Raw genomic sequence first — 24724 nt, forward strand, 5'->3', positions numbered from 1 at the left:
TCTGGCTAAGGGTTTATCTATCTTGTTGATTTTCTCAAACAACCAGCTCCTGTTTTTGTTGTTTCTTTGTATGGTTCTCTTTGTTTCTACTTGATTGATTTCAGCCCTGAGTTTAATGATTTCCAGCCTTCTACTCCTCCTGGGTGAAATAGCTTCATTTTGTTCCAGGGCTTTCAGGTGTGTCATTAAGCTGGTAATGTATGCTCTCTCCATTTTCTTTTGGAGGCACTCAGGGCTATACGTTTTCCTCTTAGCACTGCTTTCATTGTGTCCCATAGGTTTGGGTATGTTGTGTCTTCATTTTTATTAAGTTCTAAATAGTCTTTAATTTCTTTCTTTATTTCTTCTTGACCAAGGTATCATTGAGTAGAATATTGTTCAGTTTCCACGTGTATGTGGGTTTTCTGTTGTTTTTGTTGCTATTGAAGACCACTTTTACTACATGATGATATGATAAGGGGAATGGGATTAGTTAGATCTTCTTATATTTGTTGGGGTCTGTCTTGTGACCAATTATATGGTCGATTTTGGAGTAGGTACCATGAGGTGATGAGAAAAAGGTATTTTCTTTTGCTTTAGGATAGAATATTATATATATATATATATATATATATATATATTAAATCTAATTGGTCCAAAGCTTCAATTAGTTTCATTGTGTTCCTGTTTAATTTCTGTTTTCCTGATCGGTCCATTGAGGAAAGTGCAGTGTTGAAGTCACCCACAATTATTGTGTTAGGTGCAATGTGTGCTTTGAACTTTAATAAAGTTTCTTTTACGAAAGAGGGTGCCCTTGCATTTGGAGCATAGAAGTTCAGGATTGAGAATTCTTCTTTTGCATTTTTCCTTTGACCAGCAAGAAGTTTCCCTCAGAGTCTCTTTTGATGTCTTTGGGTTGAAAGTCAATTTTATCTGATATTAAAATGGCTACTCCAGCTTGTTTCCTGAGACCATTTTCTTGTAAAATTGTCTTCCAGCCTTTTACTCTAAGGCAGTGTTTGTCTTTGACCCTGAGGTATGTTTCCTGTAAACAGCAAAATGTAGGGTCCTGTTTATGTATCCAGTCCATTAGTCTATGTCTTTTTATTGGGTCATTGAATCCAGTGATGTTAAGAGATATTAAGGAATAGTCATTGTTACTTCCTGTCATTTTTGACGTTATTTTTTAAATTTGATTGGTTAAATTCTTTTGGGTTTGATGAAAGGTTACTATCTTGCTTTTTCCAGGGTGAAGTTTCCCTCCTGGTATTGGTGTTTTCCTCCTACTATCCTTTGTAGGGCTGGGTTTGTGGATAGATATTGGGTAAACTTGGTTTTGTCATGGAATATCTTAGTTTCTCCATCTTTGGTGATTTAGAGTTTTGCTGGATATAGTAGTCTTGGCTGGCATTTGTGTTCTCTTAGAGTCTGCATGAGATCTGCCCAGGATCTTCCAGCCTTATAGTTTCAGGTGAAAAGTCTGCTGTGATTCTGATAGGTCTTCCTTTATATGTTACTTGGCCTTTTCCTCTTACTGCCTTTAATATTCTTTCTTGGTTTAGTACATTTGGTATTTTGATTATTATGTGACAGGAAGTATTTCTGTTCTGGTCCAGTCTGTTTGGAGTTCTGTAGGCTTCTTGTATATTCATGGGCATCTCTCTCTTTATGTTAGGGAAGTTTTCTTCCATAATTTTATTGAAGATATTTGCTGGCCCTTTAAATTGTAAATCTTCACTCTCATCTATGCCTATAATCCTTAGGTTTGGTCTTCTCATTGGGTCCTGGATTTCCTGGATATTTTGGGTTACAAGCTTTTTGCATTTTGCATTTTCTTTAACAGTTGAGTCCATGGTTTCTATGGTATCTTCAGCATCTGAGATTCTTTTTTCTATCTCTTGTATTCTGTTGTTGATATTTGCATTATGTTCCCTGATTTCTTTCCAAGGCTTTCTATCTCCAAAGTTGTCTACTTTTGAGTTTTCTTAGTTGTTTCTACTTCTGATTTTAGATCCTGGATGGTTTTGTTTAGCTCCTTCAATTGCTTGTTTGTGCTTTACTGTAATACTTTAAGAGATTTTTGTGTTTCCTCTCTCATGACCTCGACCTTTTGACCAAAGTCCTCCTGTATTTCTTTAAGTGTTTTTTTGCGTTTCCTCCTTATTGGCTTTTGTATTCTCCTGAATTTCTTTCAATGATTTTTGTGTTTCCCTTGCAAGGGCTTCTAACTTTTAATCCATTTTCTCTTGAATTTCTTTAAGTATGTCCTTCATGTGTTCCTGTACCAGCATCATGACCAGTGATTTTAAATCCAAGTCTTGTTTTACTGGTGTGATGGGGTATCCAGAACATGCTGTTAAAGGAGAATTGGGTTCAGATGTTGCCATATTGCCTTGATTTCTGTTAGTGACGTTCCTGCGTTTGCGTTTTGCCATCTAGTTCTCACTGGTGCTAGTTGGTCTTGTCAATGGTGGACTCACCAGTGCAAGCTGCCTCTTCCCTGGTGGCCTCTGGTGCACAGCATACCTCCTGTACTGTCTAGAGACAGGGTGCTGTTGCCCAGGCTGATCAGATCCAGAAGCAGACACCAGAAGGCTCCTGCTGGGGCCCTCTGGATTCACTAGAGCACACTGACTTCTCCCAGCTGGCCTCTGGGACCTGCCTCTTGCCTCTTGCAGGACCTGGCGATGTGGCATTGTGGCCCAGGCTGATCTGGATCTGGAAGCGGAGAGATCTGAGGGCTCCCACCAGAGAACCTAAGCTCTATTCCACCGGAGCAAGCTTTGCGATCCCAGACTGCCTCTCGGTGCACACCAGGTCTCCAGCACTTCCTGGAGACTGAGTGCTATGGCACAGGCTGCCAGGGCCCACTGGGTTCACCAGAGCACACTGACTTCTCCGAACTGGCCTCCCAGAAGCCCCTCTTGCCTCTTTCAGGACCTGGAGATGTGGCGTTGCTGCCCAGGCTGATCTGGATCCAGAAGCAGAGAGATCTGAGGACCGATAAGAACAATTCTACGTCAAAAGTTTTGAAAGTGTTTTAATGTGTTCATCCCTTAACTGGGCCCTGTCTAACTTCTCTAGGTGATCTATTTGGGTTCCATCTACTCATCATTGGAAATTCTGGCTAAGAATATGCACAGAGAGTCCTGGAATTTTGCCTTATGCTAGATCTCTGTGACTTTCCAAAGGTTACCCCACATCTCACCTCCAGCAGCTGTATATTCTCCTGGCTCTCTTTTCTTCTTGCCTGTCTCTCTCTGCAGTACCTGATTCTTCTCATCTTTCCCCTCCCCATTCCCTCTCTCACCCAGATCTATCCCTCTGTCTGCATTGCTCAAATATTTTGTTCCCCTTCTACGTGATATTTAAGCATTCTTACCTCAGCATTCCTTCTTATTTAACTTCTTATAGGATGTGAGTTGTGTCATGGACATTCTGTATTTTTTTTTTACTAATATCCAGTTATCAGTGAGTACATACCACTCATGTCCTTTTTGGTCTGGGTTACTTACTCAGGTTGATGTTTTCCTGTTCCATCCACTTCCCTGCAAATTTCATATAGCCCTAATTTCTAATATATTAACAATGTTGTGCTGTGTAAATGAACCACACCTTCTGTAACAGATACTATGATGTGCTTGAAGATAGGAGCATAGCTTGACAGTCCTCTGAAAGGCCATACAAGCAGCTGACTGAAACGGATACAAATACTTTCATCCAACCATTGGACTGAAGTCAGAGGCACCTATGGTTGAATTAGGGAACGGACTGAAGAAACTGAATCGGTAAGGTACCCCATAGGAAGACCAACAATCTCAACTACATGGACTCCAGGGGGCTCCCAGAGACTGAGCCACCAACCAGGTAACACACGGGGACTTGTCTGAGGGCACTGGCACATTTGTAGCAGAGGACTACCTAGTCTGGCTTCAGTGAACTCCTAATACTCTAGAAACTTGAGGCTTCAGGGAAGAGGGAGGTGTTTTGGGGAAGGGAGCACCCTATCTGAAGGAGGAGAGGAGAAAGAAGAGAGAACGTGTGCAAGGAAGACCACAAGAAGAGAGCAAGAATTGCTGGATTGTGAAAGAAAGAAAGAAAGAAAGAAAGAAAGAAAGAAAGAAAGAAAGAAAGAAAGAAAGAAAGAAAGAAAGAAAGAGAGAGAGAGAGAGAGAGAGAGAGAGAGAGGAAGGAAGGAAGGAAGGAAGGAAGGAAGGAAGGAAGGAAGGAAGGAAGGAAGGAAGAAGGAAGGAAGGAAGAATGAAAATGGTTGAAGACCTAAATATGGAGATGAAAACAAAAAAAGCGGGGCTGGAGTGATGGCTCAGTGGTTAAGACCACTGACTTCTCATGAAGTTCAAATACCAGCACCCATATGGTGGCTCACAATCATCCATGAGGAGATATGATTGCCTCTTCTGGTGCATCTGAAGACAGCTACAGTATAGTCACATATAAAAATAAGTAAATCTAAATAGTAAGAACAGGAACCAGAGAGATAGAAAACATATGAAAGAGGTCAGATTAACAGATAGTGTTTGAAAGATGTTTGGTTTTTGGTTTGTTTATTTGTATTCTTAGATTATTCTATTGTTTTCTTTACTTATTTAATTTTATTTAATCTTTGTTGTAATTACACTCTAGGTTTTATTCCCCTCCCTGTTCATGCTCTTCCATGTTCCTCATCCCATACCTCTTCCTCACTCCCAGCAGATCACTAAACTCCCTGGAGCCTCTAGTCTCTTGAGTATAAGGTGCATCTTCTCTGACTGAACCCAGACCTGGCAGTCCTCTGCTGTTTATGAGTTGGGGGTCTCATGTCAGCTGGTGTATGCTGCCTGGTTTGTGGCTCAGTATCTGAGAGATATTGGGGGTCCAGGTTAGTTGAGACTGCTGGACTTCCTACAGGGTCAGCTTCCTCCTCAGCTTCTTCCAGATTTTCCCTAATAAAACATAGGTGTCAGAAGCATCTGTCCATTGGTTTGGTGCAAATATCTGCATCTGACTCAGATTGGTGTTGGTTTTTTGGAGGGCAGTTATGATAGGTCATTTTTTGTGAGTACCCATAGCCTCAGTAATAGTGACATGGCTTGGGGCCTCCCCATGAGCTAGATCTCACTTTGTGCCTGCCATTGGACCTCTTTTTCCTCAGGTTCCTCTCCATTACCATTGCTGCAGTTTGTTCAGACAGGAACAATTATATCCCTCTCCTGATACCCTTTCTTTCTGCTGGAGGTGGTCTCTATATGTTTCCTCTCCCCATTCGAGGGCATTTCATCTAAGGTCCCGCCATTTGAGCCCTGAGTCTTTCACCTCTCAGGTCTCTGGTACATTTTGCAAGGTCCCCTCACCTCCTATGTCCTGAGGTTGCCCGTTTACATTCTTTCTGCTGGCACTCAGGACATCAGTTCTTTTATGCCACCCAGTAATAGATCATTTTTCCTCTTCCCCCTGGTCCTTTCCCACCCAAGTCCCTCCCTCCCCCATTGTAACTGTTTTCTTCTCCCTCCCAAGTGGGTTTGAGGCATCCTCACTTGAGCCCTTCAGCTTGCTGAACTTTTTGAGTTCTGTGCACTGTATCTTGGGTATTCTGTGTTTTTTGACTCTTTTCACTTACTAATGAGTACATACCATGCATGTCATTTTGGGTGTGAATTACCTAACTTGTAATGATATTTTCTAGTTCAATCCATTTTTCTGCAAAAGTCAGGAAGATTTGCTTTCACAAACAAATACAAGAGATAGAAGAGAGAAACCCAGGGATAGACAATTCCATAGAAGGTATTTTCACAACAGCCAAAGAAAATACAAATCCTAAAAAGCTCCTAACCCAAAACAGCCAGAAAACTTAGGACTCAATGAAATGATACAACCTAAGAATAAAAGTAATAGGATAGAGTAAAGACTCACATATTAAAGAGCCAGAAAACATCTTTAGCAAAAATCATAGAAGACACAGTCTGTAACCTAAAGAGAAGTATCATAATGCATTTGTACAAGCCTACAGAACACCAAGTAAAGAAGAAAATCCTTTTGGAGAAGGTACCATGAGATGCTGAGAAGAAGATATATTCTTTTGTGGATGTTTGCTTAGAAGCTTGGAATACCCAAGACACAATTCACATATCAAATATTGCCAAAGGAGGAGGAAGAACAAAGCACGAATAATTTAGTCCTTCCTAGAAGGATGAAAAAAAATATTCACAGAAGGAGATAGAGCGACAAAATATAGAGCACAGTCTGAAGGAAAGACCATCCAGATACTACCCCACCTAGGAATCCATCCCATATACAATTACAAAACCCAGAAACTATGTGGACACCCACAAGTGCTTGCTGACAGGAGAGAGATATAGCTGTCACTTGGAAGGCTCTGCTAGTGCATGACAAATACAGAGGGGGGAGCTATCAGCCAGTCATTGAACTAAGCACAGGGTCCACAATGGACCAGATAGAGAGAGTACCAAAGGAACTGAAGCAGTTTGCAGGGCCGTAGGAGGAACAACAATATGAGTCACCAAATACTCCCAGAGCTCCTAGGGACAAAACCATCAACCAAATACTACACTTGGAGTTACCCATGTCCTCTACACATAGGCAGCAGAGGATGTTTTTGTTGGACACCAAATGAAGGAGAGGACTGTGGTCCTGGAAGACTTGATACTGTAGTGTAGAGGAATACCAAGACATGGAAGCAATAGTGGGTTGATGGGCAAGGGGAGGTGTCTTATAGGGTTTTCAGGGGAGGGGAGAATTAGTAAAGATTACATTTGAAATGTAAATAAAGAATATGCCTATTTAAAAAAGAAAATCCTGTCACATAATAATCTAACACTAAATGCACAGAACAAAAAAAGAATTTTAAAAGCTTTAAGGCAAAGCTTTAAAAGGCAAAGTCACATAAAGGAACACCTGTAAGAATTACACCAGACTACTCAAAATAGAATCTAAAAGCCAGAAGATCCTGAAGAGATTTTATCCAGACCATAAGAGAACATATATGACAGCTCAAGCTACTATACCCAGCAAAACTTTCATCCACCATACATAGAGAAACCAAGATATTCCATAATAAAACCAAATTTAAAAAATACCTTTCCACTAATTCAACCCTAAAAAGGATCCTAGAAAGAAAACCCCTGCTTCATGCTGTTATAGAGGACTCTGGTTTGGTTCCCAGCACCCATTTCAAATAAATAAAAAAAATTCCTGTAACTCCAGCTCTGTAAAATTTGATGCCCTCCTCTGACTGCTTTGAGAACCCACTTTTACATATACCTACACCCCTCCACAGCTACATACACACAATTTAAAATAAAATAAACTTGTCAGTCAAAAACTAGTACCTCAGGCTGGCAATTTTACTCAACCTTTACAAGGTAAGGTAAAAGTTACAGAAAAACTGATGACCAGAGTTTGATACCCAGATACCACATAGTGAAAAGAAAGAACTAACTTCTGCACATTATCTTTTTTTGACCTACATACATACATACACACACACACACACATACACACACACACACACACACACACAAACATACACACACACAGAGATGTGTGCATACACACCCAACAATGAATGTATTTGTATATCATTTTTAAAATTATGCAATTTCTATTTATTATCCTTTTTAAATTCAAAACTTTTAATTTAATTAATCATTTTTACAGTCCAGATTTTATCACCTTCCAAGAGTGTCTGTCTGTTCCAGACAAACCCTCTTACTGTCACCCATCCCCATACCTCTCCTCACAGTCTCCAAGAGGATGTCTCCAATCCACAAACCCCACTCCACAAAACCTCCCCGCTCCCTGGGGCCTCCAGTCTCTTGAGGGTTACCAGCATCTTTTCTGACTAAGTTCAAACCCAGCAGTCCTCTGTTGTATATATGCTGGAGGCATCATATTAGCTGGTGTATACTGCCTGGTTTGTGGCTCAGTGTCTGAGAGATCTCAGGGGTCTGAGTTAGTAAAGACTGGTGGCCCTACTACAGGGCCGCCCTGCTCCTCAGCTTCTTCTAGCTTTTCCCTAATTCAACCACACGATTATTGCATCTGACTCGTTCAGCTTTTTGTTTGGCCTTTTGGAGGGCAGTCATGATTGACCCCTTCATGAGACCACAACCTAGTCTCAATAATAGCATCAGAAAACAGTGAATACTAGGTAATAGGAAAGTCAAGGTTAGAGACGGGGTGAATACAATGCCATAACAGAACTTGGAATAAGAAACACACAGACCATTGATATATGTGTACAAAAACCTTCCCAAGAAAGGACCTTTAGATTTTTAACTTCTAACTATAATAGTGGATATCATTTGGAGAAAGTAGAAAATCAAGGGGAATCACAAACTGAAAACAAATTACTAATGCCCTATTTATAATGATCAAGAGCACAGGGGTATGGAAAGTCATGATGGCCACAAAGGTTGTGCCCAACAGTTCTCTGAATCCCCACCTGGAACCCAGAGCAGCATAACCCATAGCAGGACCTTGGTGTCTGTCTCCATCTCTGAGAGCTGGAAGAAAGGATGCTTCTTAGGCTCCTGGAAGCTGCCCTTAAAGGAGCCTGGGCTGTTGGATAATGACTCCATATGCAAATCAGCTCAGCAGAGTGTGTGCTGCTGCTCAAAGGGCAGCTGCTCCTGTTTCACCCACAGGGAGTTGGTATCAGCAGGAAATTTACTAGAGTATCATGTGAACCATAGAGGAGCCTGAAAGCCTATTCTATTGAATACATATTCCCTAATATTTTCGAGGTGTGATGGGTGAGCAATATAAATGTACTTTGTAAAGAATGTAAGATATTTCAAGAAAAACTTGCTCCCTCAAAATTATCCATACCCAATGATAATGTTTTCTAAGAATAATAATAAGCATTTGATGAAGAAAAGTAATATAATTAATACCTAGAAATTAGGTACTGATTATATTATTTTTAGAATACTTTTTTGTCTAAATTTTGTGTTTTGGTATGTGATGTGTCTATATCTGTTCATATCCATTTGCAAGGGTAACTTTCATTGCTGTAGTACAGGAGTAGAGTTCAGAGAAAAAAAACATTTGTGTGGCTGTTGCTTTCTACATTTTATACTACTATAATATTTTTTGGTTCAGTCCCTCCTTCAGCACCCAGTAGTGGGATTCCTCCCTCCAGAACTGTAAAAATGGCAGCACCAAGACATCTTAGCCTGCATCCTGTTCCTATCTGCCTCAACAAGAGCTACCCCTCAAGAGCTGTTTATAGTTGTACTCCTTTCCTACCTCAGCTTACTGCTGTCATGGGGAGCTGTCCACAATGGCAAGACCTCTTTTCTTCCTCAATCTACAGCCTGGGTAACACACCACAGTGGCAATTCTTTCTCTCCAGCCTTCTCCCTGCCAGCAGCCCCACAGAGATGTCACTTCATTAGTAAACAGCATCAGCCTAATCCATGAGTCAAATGCAGAAAAAAGGGGATGTGAAAAAGAGCTGCCAATCTCTGATTAGGAAAATCCACCAAATCTGGACAAGAAAAGCTTCCAATCCTTGATGTCCACAAGCTCATTAATTATAATCCCACAAATGCTCAATCTGGAAATCTCTGCCATGAAAAGCTCTGGCCCCTTAGAGCACTTCCTGTAGAAACGCTGCCATTTATGCAATTCTCTGCTGCCCACTCCCAGAAGCAGAGGGCAGCCACCACTGGACTCATCCCTTCCCACCATGAACCCTCCAATAACTTTTTTGAATGAGATTTTCTGCTTATGCAACTCTTTAGAAAATATCAAGAAATTAGGCAATGAAGAGAAAAATAAAGAAGGAGCATCGCTGGGGCTCCTGAGCTCTTCAACTCAGCTGGAAAAACCCACCCCTGGGAGCTGTAATACCTCCGTTGAAGAGGCTTCCTCTCAGAGCTATTTTGTTTTTGAACTCCCATGTCTCAGGATGCCCTTCCATTCCTAGAGCTGAAAGGTTCCTGAGTTCACAAGTTTCATGATACTCTTCCATTTGAATACCTTCTTCCCTCAGATATGTATATTCCCTGGTATCCAAGTCCCAGGACACCCTTCCTTCTGAGCAGCAAGACTTACTCCCAGAAAAGCAGCACCCATAGCAGGAGAGCAGATGATCCATATCCCTGGAAACTGGACCAGAGGCTCCTTTTCAGTTCACATACAAGTGGCATTGAAGATGCTTAGAAAATCCTGTGACTTTGCCTAATGATACAAGATACAAAGCAGCTCAATAAAAGTTATCCTCAAAGAAAAATATGCTCTAGTCTCAGTGGCAGTTGGGGTCAGCAAAACAATTCACGGGGCAGTTCAAGGACATCATAAGATATCATATGACTGTGCCATTCAATATTCAACTTATATATTTATAAACATTTTATATTATATATTTGAATCATATTTTCTTTCCCCCAGAACTCCTACCAGTTTCTATCCACCCCCAACACATCCATTATATATTATTTTTCATAATTCATTTTCACACAAATCACATCCTTATCAGAGTCCCATCCTTTCTTTCCAAACAGTTCCTCACTTACACCAACCCACACTGGGACATTAACAAGAAAATAGACATCAACAAAACAAATAACGCAATTGGAATTGGAATAGAGATCTAAACAGAGAATTCGCAACAGACATAATTACAAATGGCAGAGAATCACTTAGAGAAATGTTGATCATCTTTAGCTACCAGGAAAATGAAAAGCAATTTGACACTGAGATTTTAACTTACACCTTTTACAAAGGTTAAGATCAAAAACTTAAGTAACAACAAACAGCACATGTAAGCAAGGTTATGGAGAAGGGGGAACACTCCTCCTTTGTTGGAGGGAATGCAAACTCATAAAACCACATTGCCAATCAATTTGGTAGTTTCTTAGAAAATAGGGAATAGCTCTACCCCAGGACCCAGCTATACAACTCCTGAGCATAAACCCAAAAGATGCTCCACAATAACATAAGGACACATACTCAACTATGCTCATAGCAGCTTTACTAGCCAGAAACTGGAAATAACCCAGATGTCTCACAGCAGAAGAATGGATAAAAATAATGAGGTACTTCTACAAATTAGAATACTGTTCAGCTATTAAAAACAAAAAATATGAAGAAATTTCTGGCAAATGTATATAAATAGAGAATATTTTCCTGAGTGTTGTGACTCAGACCCAGAAAGATATGCATGGTCTTTCCCAACTTTATATTCTTTAACCCCCCCCCCTCTCTATCTGTCTCTCTGTCTGTCTCTCTCTCTCCAAATCTCATAAAAACACAAAATAAACAAATTTTAAATATGGTAATAAAAAAGAGGTGCTCTCTAGATGTTCTGCTGTAAAGAATAAGAGAATTGTATGAATACACTGAAGTATCAACAATATCAAGTTTTCAAGACACAGTACATTTCATAATGTGATCCTTAGCAAAAAGAAAAGTTATTGGATTTTATACAATACTGAACGGATATGGCTTCTTCTTTGTTAAAAAGAAAATTTACAACATTCAGTAACATTCAAGAAAAATCTATAAATGTCCTCAGGACCTGAGATCATGAGAGACATAAACAGGGACCAAAAGTCATTGGAGATAAGCAGTCACTCCTTTACAGTTGTCCAAAATCAAATGTTGAGCCAACAAGATACTCTGAAAACAGAAGAGTTGTCCCACATCATCATATTCAAGGTGCGGAGTATCTAATATCATAGTCTCCACAGCCAGAAAACAGATAAAACTTCAAAAGATATTCTAACATATAACAAGGACACATGCTCCACTATGTTCATAGTATCCTTATTTGTAACAGCAACAAACTGGAAAGAACCCAGATGTCCTTCAGCAGAGTAATGGATACAGAAAATGTGGTACATTTACACAATGGAGTACTAATCAACTATTAAAACAATGACTTCATGAAATTCTTAGGCAAATGGATGAAACTAGAAAATACCATACTGAGTGGGGTAACCCATTCACAAAAGAACACACATGGAAAGCTCTGAATATCCAAAATAAATTCACACACCACATGAATCTCAAGAAGGAAGAGCAAAGAGTGGATATTTCCATCCTTCTTACAAGGGAGAAAAAATCCATGGAGGAGATACAGAGACAAAGCATGGACCAGACACTGAAGGAAAGACTATCCAGACTGCCCACCTGGGGATCCATTCCATATACAGTTGCCAAACCCAGGCATTATTGTAGATGCCAAGAAGAGCATGCTGGCAAGAGCCTAATATAGCTATCTCCTGGGATGTTCTGACACAGCCTGACAAACACAGAGTTGGATGCTCTCAGCCAACCATTGTACCAAGCACAGTGTCACCAATAGCGGAGATAGAGAAAGGACTGAAGGAGCTGAAGGTGTTTGTAGCCCCATAGGAGGAACAATAATAGAGATCCCATGGACCAAACTACCAACTAAAGATTACACATGGAGTGACCCATGGCTCCAGCCATATATGTAGAAAAGGATGGCCTCGACAGGCATCAATGGGAGGGGAGGACTTGGTCCTATAAAGGCTTGATGCCCCAGTGTAGGGGAATGCAAAGGCATTGAGGCAGTTGTGGGTAGATGGGTGGGTTAGTGGGTAGGTGGGTAGGTGGAAAGAAAACCCTCATCGAAGCAGGGGGAAGGGAAATGGGATGGAGTTTTTGGAGGGGAAATCAGGAAAGAGGATAAAATTTGGTTTTAAATAAAAAAAAAAATAGTTAATGGAATTTAAAAAAAAAGGCCAGAGAATAGAAATAATTGGTAAGTTCATATATAAAAAAGATATCCACTCCATATAAGTGTACGCTGTTTCCAAAAGTTCCATAGGAAATCCCTGACTCTGAGATGGTACCTAGAGAGTTGGATTCTCTAGGCTGAAGTAAGAAGAGGGGCTTCTACCAGAAAATTGATAACAATGCCAGGGATAACACAGGAGATGTAATAACAATGCAAATCAGCTACCTGAGAATCAGCCCAGTGTGGCCAGTGGACATACCAGGTAGAAAAGTTGGTATGATATGTGTTGATTCATTATACTTGCAAGGCTTTCTTTTGTTTATAGTTAAGATACTAGATTTTTCAATATTATTTGTAATTCTAAGATAGTCTTCTCAAGTGTTTCTATAATCTTATTGAATATCTTCCTCTAATCCTAAATTTAAATTGTCTTTATCCACTAATTCCGCCATACATCTGAATTTTCTTGAGCATCACATGAGTGTTTATTCTCCTTTATCTTTCTCCATAAATTTATAGAGATGTTTCTTGGTGCCTTTTTTAAACTTCTTGAATTCACTGATGAAGTTGATGGTTTTCTTTTAAATTCTCTTTCCTGGGATACATCTAAGTAATTCTCATTGACAAACCACCCTACAGAATTTGTAGGTTTTGGAGAAGATGCCTGTTCGATCTTTAAAAGTGATGGTAATCTTGCAATAAGATCTGAATGTGTAGATATTTGTTAGTTCTAAGTTAACATGCACAAAGCACATTGAGGCAGAAGAGAGTGTGGTGTGGTTGAATCTAAAGGCTTGAGATGGCATGGGAGGAAATAAGTCAGGTAAATATAGGATTCATAGGCATGCAATGGTGTTCCCTGTCCAAGTCTTGAATGGCAGGTTAGATGTGGCTCAGAACAGATGTTGAATGTTAGATGGGAATGGTAGGCAAGAATGGTCCTGGCAGAAGCATAGACATTGCATACTGAACAGGTATGGATAACCAACCATACTTGTCACAATGGATGTAAGACCAGGGATAGGTCTCTTTTACTGAGAAGGGTTGTAGCTGGATGGGGTAAAGGATGAGCCTGTTGGAAAGGGTCTGGGAGTTCTGGTTGATAATAGAAGTTTTCTATTTTATTTTCACACAATTTTAGAAAGTGTAAAATTCCCTTCCTAATTTAAACCTAAAGCAAACTACTTTCACTCCTTCCTAATTTAAACCTAAAGCAAATGTACTTTCATTACATACTAATGATGACTATTTTCTGTGACAATGTGTGCTTCATATGCATTCTATTGCTATTGATATCCACCTTTATTACATCATGGTAATACAGAATTCAGTGTATTAATTTACTTTCCTATGATTGTTTAGACCTGTTTCACATCCTAATATATAGTAGAATTTGAGGAAAATTCCAGGAGCTACTGAAAAGAAAGGGTATTCTTACTGGACATTCTTGAATTTATGTTAAGTCCATTTGATTTATGGTTTCATTTAAATTATAGTCCTCCTATGTTTGACTTTGTTTAGATATTTTTATTAATTAATTATTTCATTTATTTACAAATCAGATGTTCCCAGGGCTTCCTGGAAGAGTTCTTCCCCAATTCTCCCTCTACTACACCTTTGAGAAGGTGCCCCTCCCCCGCATTCCACATTTCTGGAGTAAAAGTCTCCACAAGATCAGGTGTACCCTCTCTCACTGAGGCCAGCCAAGGAAGTCTTCTGCCACATATGTGTTGGGAGCCTTATACCAGACTCTGTATGCTCTTTGATTGGTGTTTTAGAATTTGTGAACTCCCAGGGATCTAGGTTAGTTGACACTGTTGGTCTTCCTATGGCATTGCCATCTATATTAGTTTGGGTTTCCATTGCTGTTAAGAGACACTATGGTCAAGTCAAGTCTTATAAAGGACAGCATTTCAAAGGGAATAGTTTACAGATTTAGATGCCTGGTCCATCATCATCAAGGTGGGAAGCATAACACTAGATTGGCTTAGAGCATTACATCTTATTCCAAAGGCAAACCAAAGAAGACTGTTTTCAGGCAGCTAGGAGGAGGGTCTCAAACAAAGTCCAACCTCACAGTGACACACATCTTCCAACAAGGCCATGCCTCCTAATAATGCCATTCCAGTGGTCAAGCATATTAAAACCACTGCACCATCCCATTTATTTATTCTAATTCGTTCCATAACTCTTCCGTAGGGCTCCTCAAGCTCAGTCAGTTCAATGCTTTTCTGTAAGTATCTGAATCTATCTCAGTCAGTAGCTAGTAGAACCTCCCAGAGGGCAGCAATGCTACACTCTTATCTGCAAGCATAACATAGTATCAATAAGTGTGACAAGGTTTCATGCCTACCTGTGGAATAGATCACAAGTGAGGTTGGTCATTGGTTAGTCATGACTTCAGTCTACTCCATTTCTGTTCTTGCATTTCTGTAGACAGGAAAAATTCGAGTTGGAAACTTTTGAAGGTGATTTGATGTCTCCATACCTCCACTGGGCCCTGTCTAACTTCTCTAGGTGGTCTCTTCAGAGTCCATCTCCCCACTATTGATAATTTCTGCTAAAAACACCCATGAAGTGTCCTGGGTGTCTCCCTTATACTAGATCTCTGGAATTTTCTAAAGGTTACCCCACACCTCTACTTGACTGGCTCTATATTTCCATTCATTCTCCTGGCTCCTATGGTTGAATTAGGGGAAGGATTGAAGAAACTGAAGGGAGGAATGAAGGAAGGAATGAAATAAGGAAGGATGGAAGGAATGAAGGCATGAAGGAAGGAACCAATATGGGTTGTCCTTGGCCCCTTCTCCTTCTGTGGTTTCCTCAATGATGAGCTGAATATCAGTCTCTGTCTGTCCACTTTCTCCATGATATTCAGCCTTGCCTTTAAGCCACAGCAGTGAAGCAAGACTGACATGAACTGAAACTGTGAGATAAAATTAATGTTTCTCTCCTTTTAACAGTGCCTTGTCGCAGTGAAGAAACAACATACTTAGTAAAAAACATGCAAGTCAGTCATTTTCCTCAGATCCAGCTGATACACCTGTGCTTACACCATAGAGTGGGGCACTGGAAGAAAGCTAGGAAGAACCTATTTGCATGCAAATTAATGTAAGATATTTGAAGTTCTCAAACAACTGTTTGTAAACATGTTCTATCTCTGAGTTTCACAATGGTGAGCAAGGCTGTGTGCGACAGCCGATTCCATTGATCACAGCACTTAGAAAGAGGTAGGTGAAATTTTGTGAGATCAAAATCCACTTCCTAGTTTAACAGACCATTATACTTTCTCTCAAAAACAAATAACAAGAACTCAATATGTCTTCAACTAATTTTTAATTAATAAATGATTGAGATTGGTTAACATATTGTTTCTATTGAAATACAAACTATTTCCCTCAACAAATATCAAAACCGATTATTTTAAGACAGAAAAACAATCATGATTCCCACGATACAAAATCATATTTACCATTAGTATACTGTAGTATAAAATGAGTTATCACAGTCCCCACATTGGAAAAGAAGATGAGAAGACAGCAGCACCAGATGTGGCTTAGGAATAGGAACATACATGGGATATGTTGCTAAACTAGTCAAACATCATGCTTTCTTGGATGTTTGAATTCTACATTTTTATAGGTTCATAAAAGCCTCTCTCTCTCTCTCTCTCTCTCTCTCTCTCTCTCTCTCTCTCTCTCTCTGTGTGTGTGTGTGTGTGTGTGTGTGTGTGTGTGCATGTGGGTGAGCATGCATATGTCACATAGAAATATGTGGAAGACAAGGGATAGAAAGTATGTTAGTTGGTGGAGAAGGTGGGGAGAAAAAGAATAAACAAGGGGGAAAATGATTGTCAAAATACATGAAAAACTTTTTATATATTTGCTTTATGAAACTCAATTTTATATATGCAAATAAATAAAGTTAACCAAAAGTAAAACATTGGAGAAAATGCCAGGAGTACAAAAGTGAGGGAGAAGTCTCAGAGCTGAGTTAAGCAAAAGTCAATTTATCTTCCATATCTTCCAATGGGAATATGCCTGCCAGTCTTTTAATTTAGCTCATGGAGACTCACATTAAAACTTTTTATTCCAGAATATAGGATAATAAATTTGTCATGTTCAATACACAGAATCTAAGCGTGAGAAATTAAGAAAATATTTTAAAAAATGTCTTAACATCATTTCTGCCCTAAGAACTTTCCAAGTCAAAGGATCTGTTAATTAATTTATTACAAAACTTGACAAAAGTAAGGCATAGCACCTGCAGGCAGAAGGAGATGTGTGGTACAGGCAGCTGGTTAGAATCTCATAAGAGGTTTGTGTAGGAGGCTGAAGCACTGTGGGAGGAGTATTATGATATTGCAGACAGTAGTAAACTGCCAGGTCTTCAGCCTGCACGCTGCTTATGGTCAGAGTGAAATCTGTTTCAGATCCACTGCCTGTGAATCGATCAGCGACCCCAGTGAACCGGTTGGATGCTCGATAGATAAGCAGTTTAGGAGACTGCTCTGACTTCTGTTGGTACCAGTTTATATAACTATACACATTCTGACTGGCCTTGCAGTTCATAGTGACGCTTTCTCCTACTGATGTGGATATGGATTTGTGAGACTGGGTCATTACAATGTCACCATCAACACCTGCAATCATAAAGAGATAATGAGTATACACTTATATACACAAAGATATCATGATACAAATCTTAGAATTCAAAGGATCCTTTCTAATGCCATTGTCTTCATACTTGTTGCTTCCTATAGAAAATAGCTATTTCTCTACAAATGAATTACTTTAAAGACAATATAATACTTTTAAATGCCTCACCAGATGACCAGAGCAACAGAAAAAGGAAGACCTGTGTCTGTAACTCCATCTTGATCCCCATACTGTTCTGAGGCATTTCAGATCTCACTGCAAAGGCCTGGTTTATAAATCATGGGGAGCTGGGCTTACCTCTAGGGATCTATTCAAAGAAGTCATCCAATAAGAAAGTAAATTGCCTGGACACAGCTGTGTGAGAGCATCTGGGTCAAATCAACAGCCAAAGTACTTTCAAAAGCAGGAAGTGATCACTGTGAAGTAAGTCAGCATAGCAGCACAAGGACAAATTTAAAGCTCTGAAACCACAATTGTGTAGATGCTCTCATGACAGATTTCCATTATAAATCAACAAATGAGCTTTAAAGAAATAATAGTACAACTACAATTTGATTCAATCCTGAGGAAATAATAAATCCTGTACAACAAAATAAACATGGGAAGTGGAAAAAAGAAAGAAAAGAATAAAGTAAATGAGGAAGAGGAGGAGAAAAAAAGAAAAGGATGGATAAAAGAAGGAATACTGACTTGGGGAGGCAAGAGAATTATGTAGGTCAGTCCCTGCAACCACCATAGGACTCCCCTCAGCTCTACATCTGGTCAGTATTTGCAGTGGTCTGACATCTGGGCATTCCAGTAGGTTCAGCAGCAGAATCTCCATGGGTCCAGCCAGGTGCACCCCTGTGCTGTGAGTGTTTACAAAGCTGCAAAGAGACAGCACTTAAAGTTTTAGATAAGTTGGCCTTGTGAGGAACAGTCCATACTCTAATTCCATTTTTAGGTTTTCTGTAGGCACGTCGAGAACCATGAGCAGCTTTACTAAAAAAGAGCTTGACTGCTATGTTGTCTGTGAAGGCTTTATTTACTGCTAAGGACATTCTGGACCATAAAAATCAATGAAGTCTCTTCCTCTGACATTAAGGATGTTTTCTATGTTGCAAACCTCAGAGCCATTTTAAAGAACCATCTGAGGTGTCTCAAGCTCTTCCCCATATTACTCCCTTTTTTACTCACAGTAAAGAGTATTAAGAGCAGAGCCATAGGGAGCACCCATGCTGCTATTGGGACAGGACTTGACTGTACAAGTCAAGACTGAAATATAGTGGTGCAGGGGAGTGGGGTCCCTCCAGAGAGGATTATCTATGCAAGTCCTTGTAACCAAGTGACTCCAATCAAGACTTGTGCCAGTAACAGAGTCCAGATGATGGCTTTTGACAGTGAAATTGAGTTGATGAAAGTCACCAGAGCACATTCAAAGGCAAAGTGGGTTTTGCAGGTTACCACTAATGATTTCAAAGCAGTTTGTCACCTCAGTGATAAGTTTGGTGCCACACTCAAGACCAGAAGGCTTCTCTTGGAATGGGCAAAAGAGCTAAATATTAAAGTCATTGGTGTCACCTTCCTTGTGGGCAGTGGCTGTACTGACCCTGAGACCTTCATGCAGGCAGTGTCAAATGCACAGTGTGTACTTGACATGGGAACAAAAGTTGGTTTCAGCATGTACATGCTTGATTGTCGGTGGTTTTCCTGGATCTGAAGATACAAAGCATAAATTTGAAGAGATCACCAATGTGATCAACCCAGCTCAGGACAAGTACTTCCCATCAGACTCTGCAGGGAGAATCATAGCTGAGCCTGGCAGATATTACGATCAGCTTTCACACTTACAGTCAACAACTTTGCCAAAGAAAACATGTGGAAGGAGCAGACCGACACCAGTGATGAACATGAGTCAAATGAGCAAATCTTCATTATTATGTGAATGATGGATTTATGGATCATTTAACTGCATTCTTAATGATTATATAAATGTAAAAGCCCTGCTGCAGAAGAGACCCAAGCCAGATGAAATGTATTAGTCATCCAGCATCTGGGGACCAACACATGATGGTCTGGATTAGATCATTGAGCAGCACTCTAACCTGCCTGAAACACATATGGGTGATTGAATGTTGTTTAAGAAAATGGGTGCATACGCCATTGCTGCTGCTTCTACTTTCAATCGATTCCAGAGGCCAAACATCACAGCCAATGTGGCAACTCATGAAGCAGATCCAGAGCCATGGTTTCCTACTGGAAGTAGCGGAGCAAAATGTTAGCACTCTGCATATGTCTAATACCCAGGAGAGCAGGATGGACCATCACCCTGCAGCCTGAGCTTCTGCTAGTGTCAATTTGTCGATGGCATTCTTGTAACTCTTACCTGAAAATTTAGCTTGAATTAAAGCATTTCGGGAGACACTTAACTTAATTACAGCTGGTTTGGAATGTCTTTGTGAGAGTAGGGTTGGCACCAATGCAGTATGGAAGGCTAGGAGACAGGGGAACACACTTACTGTGTTCCTGTGGGAAGTTTGAATATTTATTTTATATGGATTTTTATTCACTTTTCAGACATGATACTAACATGTGCCCTCAGCTGCTGAGTAAGTATTTGTACCTTGTACATTGGCAAAATGGGACAAAGGCTTATGTTCCGTCCCATTTTGAAAATGATGTATCCTGAAGGACTTGGGTATTTTTGGAATGCTTGCAAGTATCCCTTAAAGAAGGCTCAAACTTCTGCACAAGCTGCTGTATCACAGCAGTGAGTCTACCCAGAACAGCAAGCAGAGAGGTAGATAGCACAAGTCTGTGCTCCATCTCTATCTCTCTACAGCATCAGTCTGCTTAGCCCATACCAAGTGCATGCAGTGGCTGTGAATATTGGTGCCTAGAGTCTGTTAGTAAGAAATGTCATCTGCCTAGTGACCTGGTGGCACACACTTCCTAGGAAGGTCATCTGAGATTCTTTCAACCTTGCTTGCAGAAATCCTCACTGTTCACTCAATCCTTGACTTCAACTGCATCACAAATGGTTGGAAGTATCATACAACATTTGTCAGTCTACTTCCTGCAATAAATTCAACAACATAAAAAACAAAAAACAAAAAGAGAGAGAGGGGGAGATGAAAATGTGAAGAGGAGAGAAGAAATGGAGAAAATATAAAAAGAGAAATATTTTAAAAAGAAAAGTTTTGGGGTAGAATCTCAATCAGTTGTTAAAAACACTTTTTTCTTTCTCAAAAATTCGAGTTTGATTCCTTCCAAGAATTCACATGATTCTCAGCCATTTAAATTCCAGTAAAGCACACAGGTGGTACACATACATACAAATATACATAAGTGCATACATGTATGTACATACATACATACATACATACATACATATACACATATATACATAAATACATACATGCATACATACACATATATGGATACATACATACATACATACATACATGTATACATACATACATATGTACAGACAGACAGATATACAATTTAGATGTGAGCTTCTGCTCCAGCTACCAAGTCTTCCACCAGCTGCCTTTTTTCTGTTTTCATACAGTCTAACAATCTGAAAGTTCAAATGAACCCATTCTTTTTTAATGGATATTTTATTTATTCAAATTTCAAATGGTATCCCAATTCTTGGATTCCTCACTGCAACCCCCTATCCCATTACCCCTTCACCTGCTCATATGAGGGTGCTTCCCCATCCACCTATCCACCCCCACTTCACCTATCATTCCTCTACACTGAGGCATCAAGACTTCATGGGACCCAGGGACTCACCTTCCACTGATGCCAGATAAGGCCCCTTCAGCTCCTTCAGCCTTTTGCTTAACTCCCCATTTGGGGTCCTTTTGCTCAGTCTGATGGTTGGCTGAGAGCATCCTCATCTGTATTGGTAAGGATCTGGCAGAGCCTTTCAGGAGACAGTTATATCAGGCTCCTGTCTGCAAGCACATCTTGACTTCTGCAATAATGTCTTGGTTTGGTGTCTGCATGGGGAATGGATCCCCAGGAGTGGCAGTCTCTGGGTGGTCTTTCCTTCAGTCGTTGCTCCAATCTTTGTCCCTGTATTTCTTTTAGACTGGAGCAATTGTGGGTGAAAACCTTGGAGAGGGGTAGGTAGCCCTGCCCTTCAATCACTGGGCCATATCTAACCTCTGGATATAGTCTGTACTGTTTTTCCTGCCTAATTATGTGGTATGTCAGCTAATGTCATCCCTTTGGGGTCCTGGGAGACTCTTGATTTCCTGGCATATGTGACTTTCTGATTGTTAATCCCAGTTCCCCATCCTCCATTGCTATATACATCTTTTCAATTTCCTGAAACTCTGTACATCGCCTTCATCTCTTCCAATACCTGAATCTATCAACTCTTTATTCCCTCCCACTCTTCTCTTCCTCCCAAGTCCCTCTCATCCTCTACTCCTCTTGATTATTTTGTTTGCCCTTCTAAGTAGGACTTTGGTCTTCCTTCTTCTTGAGCTTCATGTGGTCCATGAGTTGAATTGTGGGTTTTCCATTCTCTTTGCCTAATATTCACTTATCAGTGAGTACATGCCATATGTGTTTTTTTCTGATTGGGGTACCTCACTCAGGATGATATTTTTTAGTTCAATCCATTTATCTAAGAATTTCACTAAGTCGTTGTTTTTAATAGCTGATCAGAATTCCATTGTGTAAATGTACCACATTTTATGTATCCATTCCTCTGTTGAAGGACATCTGGGTTCATTCCACTTTCTGGATATTATAACTATGGATTCTATGAACTTGGAGGAGCATGTGTTCTTATCACATGTTGAAGCATTTTCTGGGTATTTGGCCACCAGTGGTATAGCTGGGACCTAAGGTATTACTATGTGTCCAAACTGCCAGACAGATTTCCCAATTGCTTGTACAAACTTGCAATCCCACAAGCAATGGAGGAGTGTTCCTCTTTCGCTAGATCCTTGTCAGCATCTGCTGTCACCTGAGTTTTTTATCTTAGCCATTCTTATTGATCTAAGGTGGAACCTCAGGGTTGTTTTGATTATATCCCTGTAGGTTAAAGATGGTTAGTATTTCATTAGGTGCTTCTCTGCCATTCAAGTTTCCTCAGTTGAGAATTTCTGGTTTACCTCATTTCTCCAATTTTTAATAGGGCTGTTTGATTCTATGGGGTCTAACTTCTTGAATTTTTTGTATATATTTGATAATAACCCTCTATTACATGTAGGATTGGACAACATCTTTTCCCAATCTCTTGGTTGCTGTTTTGTCCTATAAATACTGCCTTTGCCTTCCAGAAGCTTTGCAATTTTATGAGGTCCCATTGTCAACTCTTGATCTTAGAGCAGAAGCCATTGGTGTTCTGTTTGGGAAGTTTCCCTTGTGCCCATATATTTGAGGCCCTTCCCCACTTTCTCTTCTATTAGTTTCAGTGTATCTGGTTTTATGTGAAGGTTCTTGAACCACTTGAATTTGAGACTTGTACAAGGAGATAAGAGTGGATTGATTTGCATTCTTCTATATGCTGCCCAATAGTTGAACCACCACCATTGTTGAAAATGCTGACTTTTTTTCACTGGATGGTTTTAGCTCCATGTGAAAGATCAAGTGAATATAGGAATTTGGGTTAATTTCTGGGTATTCAGTTCTATTCCATTGATCTTCCTGCTTGTATCTGTACCAATAATATGCAGTTTTTTATCACTAGTACAATGTAAGAAGGCTTCACCAGGAGACTGTAAAGGAAGATAAAATATAACAGGGGCTAAAGGATCAAAACAATATATACATAGAACAATGTCAAATATACATTTTCTCTGTAAATTCTGAGGCATATGAAGTTCCACACATGCAACTGGTACACTCTAGCAATTTGTTAACTTATACTAATGCTGTATTGCAAGAACTCTTGGTTTCCTTACTCAAAGATGCCTGACCCAGAAATCACACTGTCCCCAAGGCATGTAGCAAAGCAGCAATTTCAATCTTCCTTTAAGATCAGTGTGATGTGTGGTAACCAGGGACACAGTCCTGCCAGTATGTACCTCGATCTACAACTGGGGAAGGTCTTGCCCCTGGAACCCAAAGACTGCCTGTCTCTCAGGAGGTTCACCCTAACCAGGAATAGAGGAAGTCTGCTCTAACCAGGAACATAGTAGGCATGCTCTAACCATGAACAGAGGAGGCAACTCCCTAATCAGAGAAAACACTGCCTGCCACCAAGGAGGCGTGTTCTAACCTGGGTCACAGGGCTCTACATTGCTCCAGATAGAGACATTCAGTTCAGTTATTGCCGAAAAGAACCAGATGGCCAGAAGCAAGCACCAGAACATAAGCAACAGAAGCCAGTGCAAACCAGCACCATCACAACCTAGTTCTTCCAACACAGCAAGTCCTGGATACCCTAACACCTGAAAAACAAGACTCTGACCTAAAATTCCATCTCATGAAGGTGATAGAGCCCTTTCAAGAGGATATAAATAATTCCATTAAAGAAATACAGCAAAACAAAGGCAAACATTTAGAAGCCCTTAAAGAAGAAACAAATCACTTAAGGACTTACAAGAAAACACAATCAAGCCAGTTCAGGAATTGAAGCAAATGGTTGAAGCCCTAAAAATGTAGATGGAAACAATAAAAGAGGGGCTGGAGAGATGGCTCAGCTGTTAGTAGCACAGACTGCTCATGCAAAGGTCCTGAGTTCAAATCTCAGCACCCACATGGTGGCTCAGTCATGAATAAAGAAATCTGATACACTCTTCTGGTGCATCTGAAGACAGTTACAGTATACTCACATATTAATATAAATAGATTAGAAGAAGCTATTTTGAAAAGGCTTCACAAGGAACCTGGAAAGAAAGATAAAAGATCTAAAAAATAAAGATCCTTATAATAGGATATTGCTACATTGTTTTGTTTCCTCTTTCCCCTTGGTTTTCTGCTTTCTCTGAATGATGTCAACTATTATTTTTAAAAGTTACAAATCAGAAGGTCCTCTCTTGGTAAGGGTTTTGTACACATATAACAATGGCCTGTCTGTTTGTTATTCTAGGTTCTGCTAGAGCATTGTATTTACCCAGTCTCTAACTTTGAATTTCCTATTTTACCCGGAAGATAGAAAACATGGGAAAGAGGTCAGAGCCACAGATAGTGGTTGAAAGTTGTTTGTTTCTTTGTTTTTGCTTAACTTTCTCTTGTTTTCTATATTTATTTAATTTTATTTAGTTTTTTTTGTAATTACACTCTAGATTTTATTCCCCACCCTGTCCAACCTCTGAATGTTCCTCATCCCATACCTCCTCCCACTCCTCACCAGATCATTAAAATCACTAGGGCCTCCAGTCTCCTAAGTGTAAGGTGCATCTCCTCT

General features: G+C 40.0%; 1 pseudogene and 1 gene segment (V, D, J or C); one reads left to right on the forward strand and one right to left on the reverse strand.

Moving 5' to 3' along the window:
• Window positions 1-17635, reverse strand: part of LOC127677998 (Ig kappa chain V-V region MOPC 21-like) — a 31458-nt gene extending 13823 nt beyond the window's left edge. The window contains 1 exon segment of the V gene segment in view: window positions 17536-17635. Within this exon segment, the coding sequence occupies window positions 17536-17611 (76 nt within the window).
• Window positions 17636-18335: 700 nt separating this feature from the next.
• On the forward strand, window positions 18336-19716 carry LOC127677130 (ornithine decarboxylase-like; annotated as a pseudogene).
• Window positions 19717-24724: the final 5008 nt, after the last annotated feature.

Source organism: Apodemus sylvaticus, chromosome 2 (genome assembly GCF_947179515.1).
Source record: "Apodemus sylvaticus chromosome 2, mApoSyl1.1, whole genome shotgun sequence".
In the NCBI taxonomy this organism is placed as follows: domain Eukaryota; kingdom Metazoa; phylum Chordata; class Mammalia; order Rodentia; family Muridae; genus Apodemus; species Apodemus sylvaticus.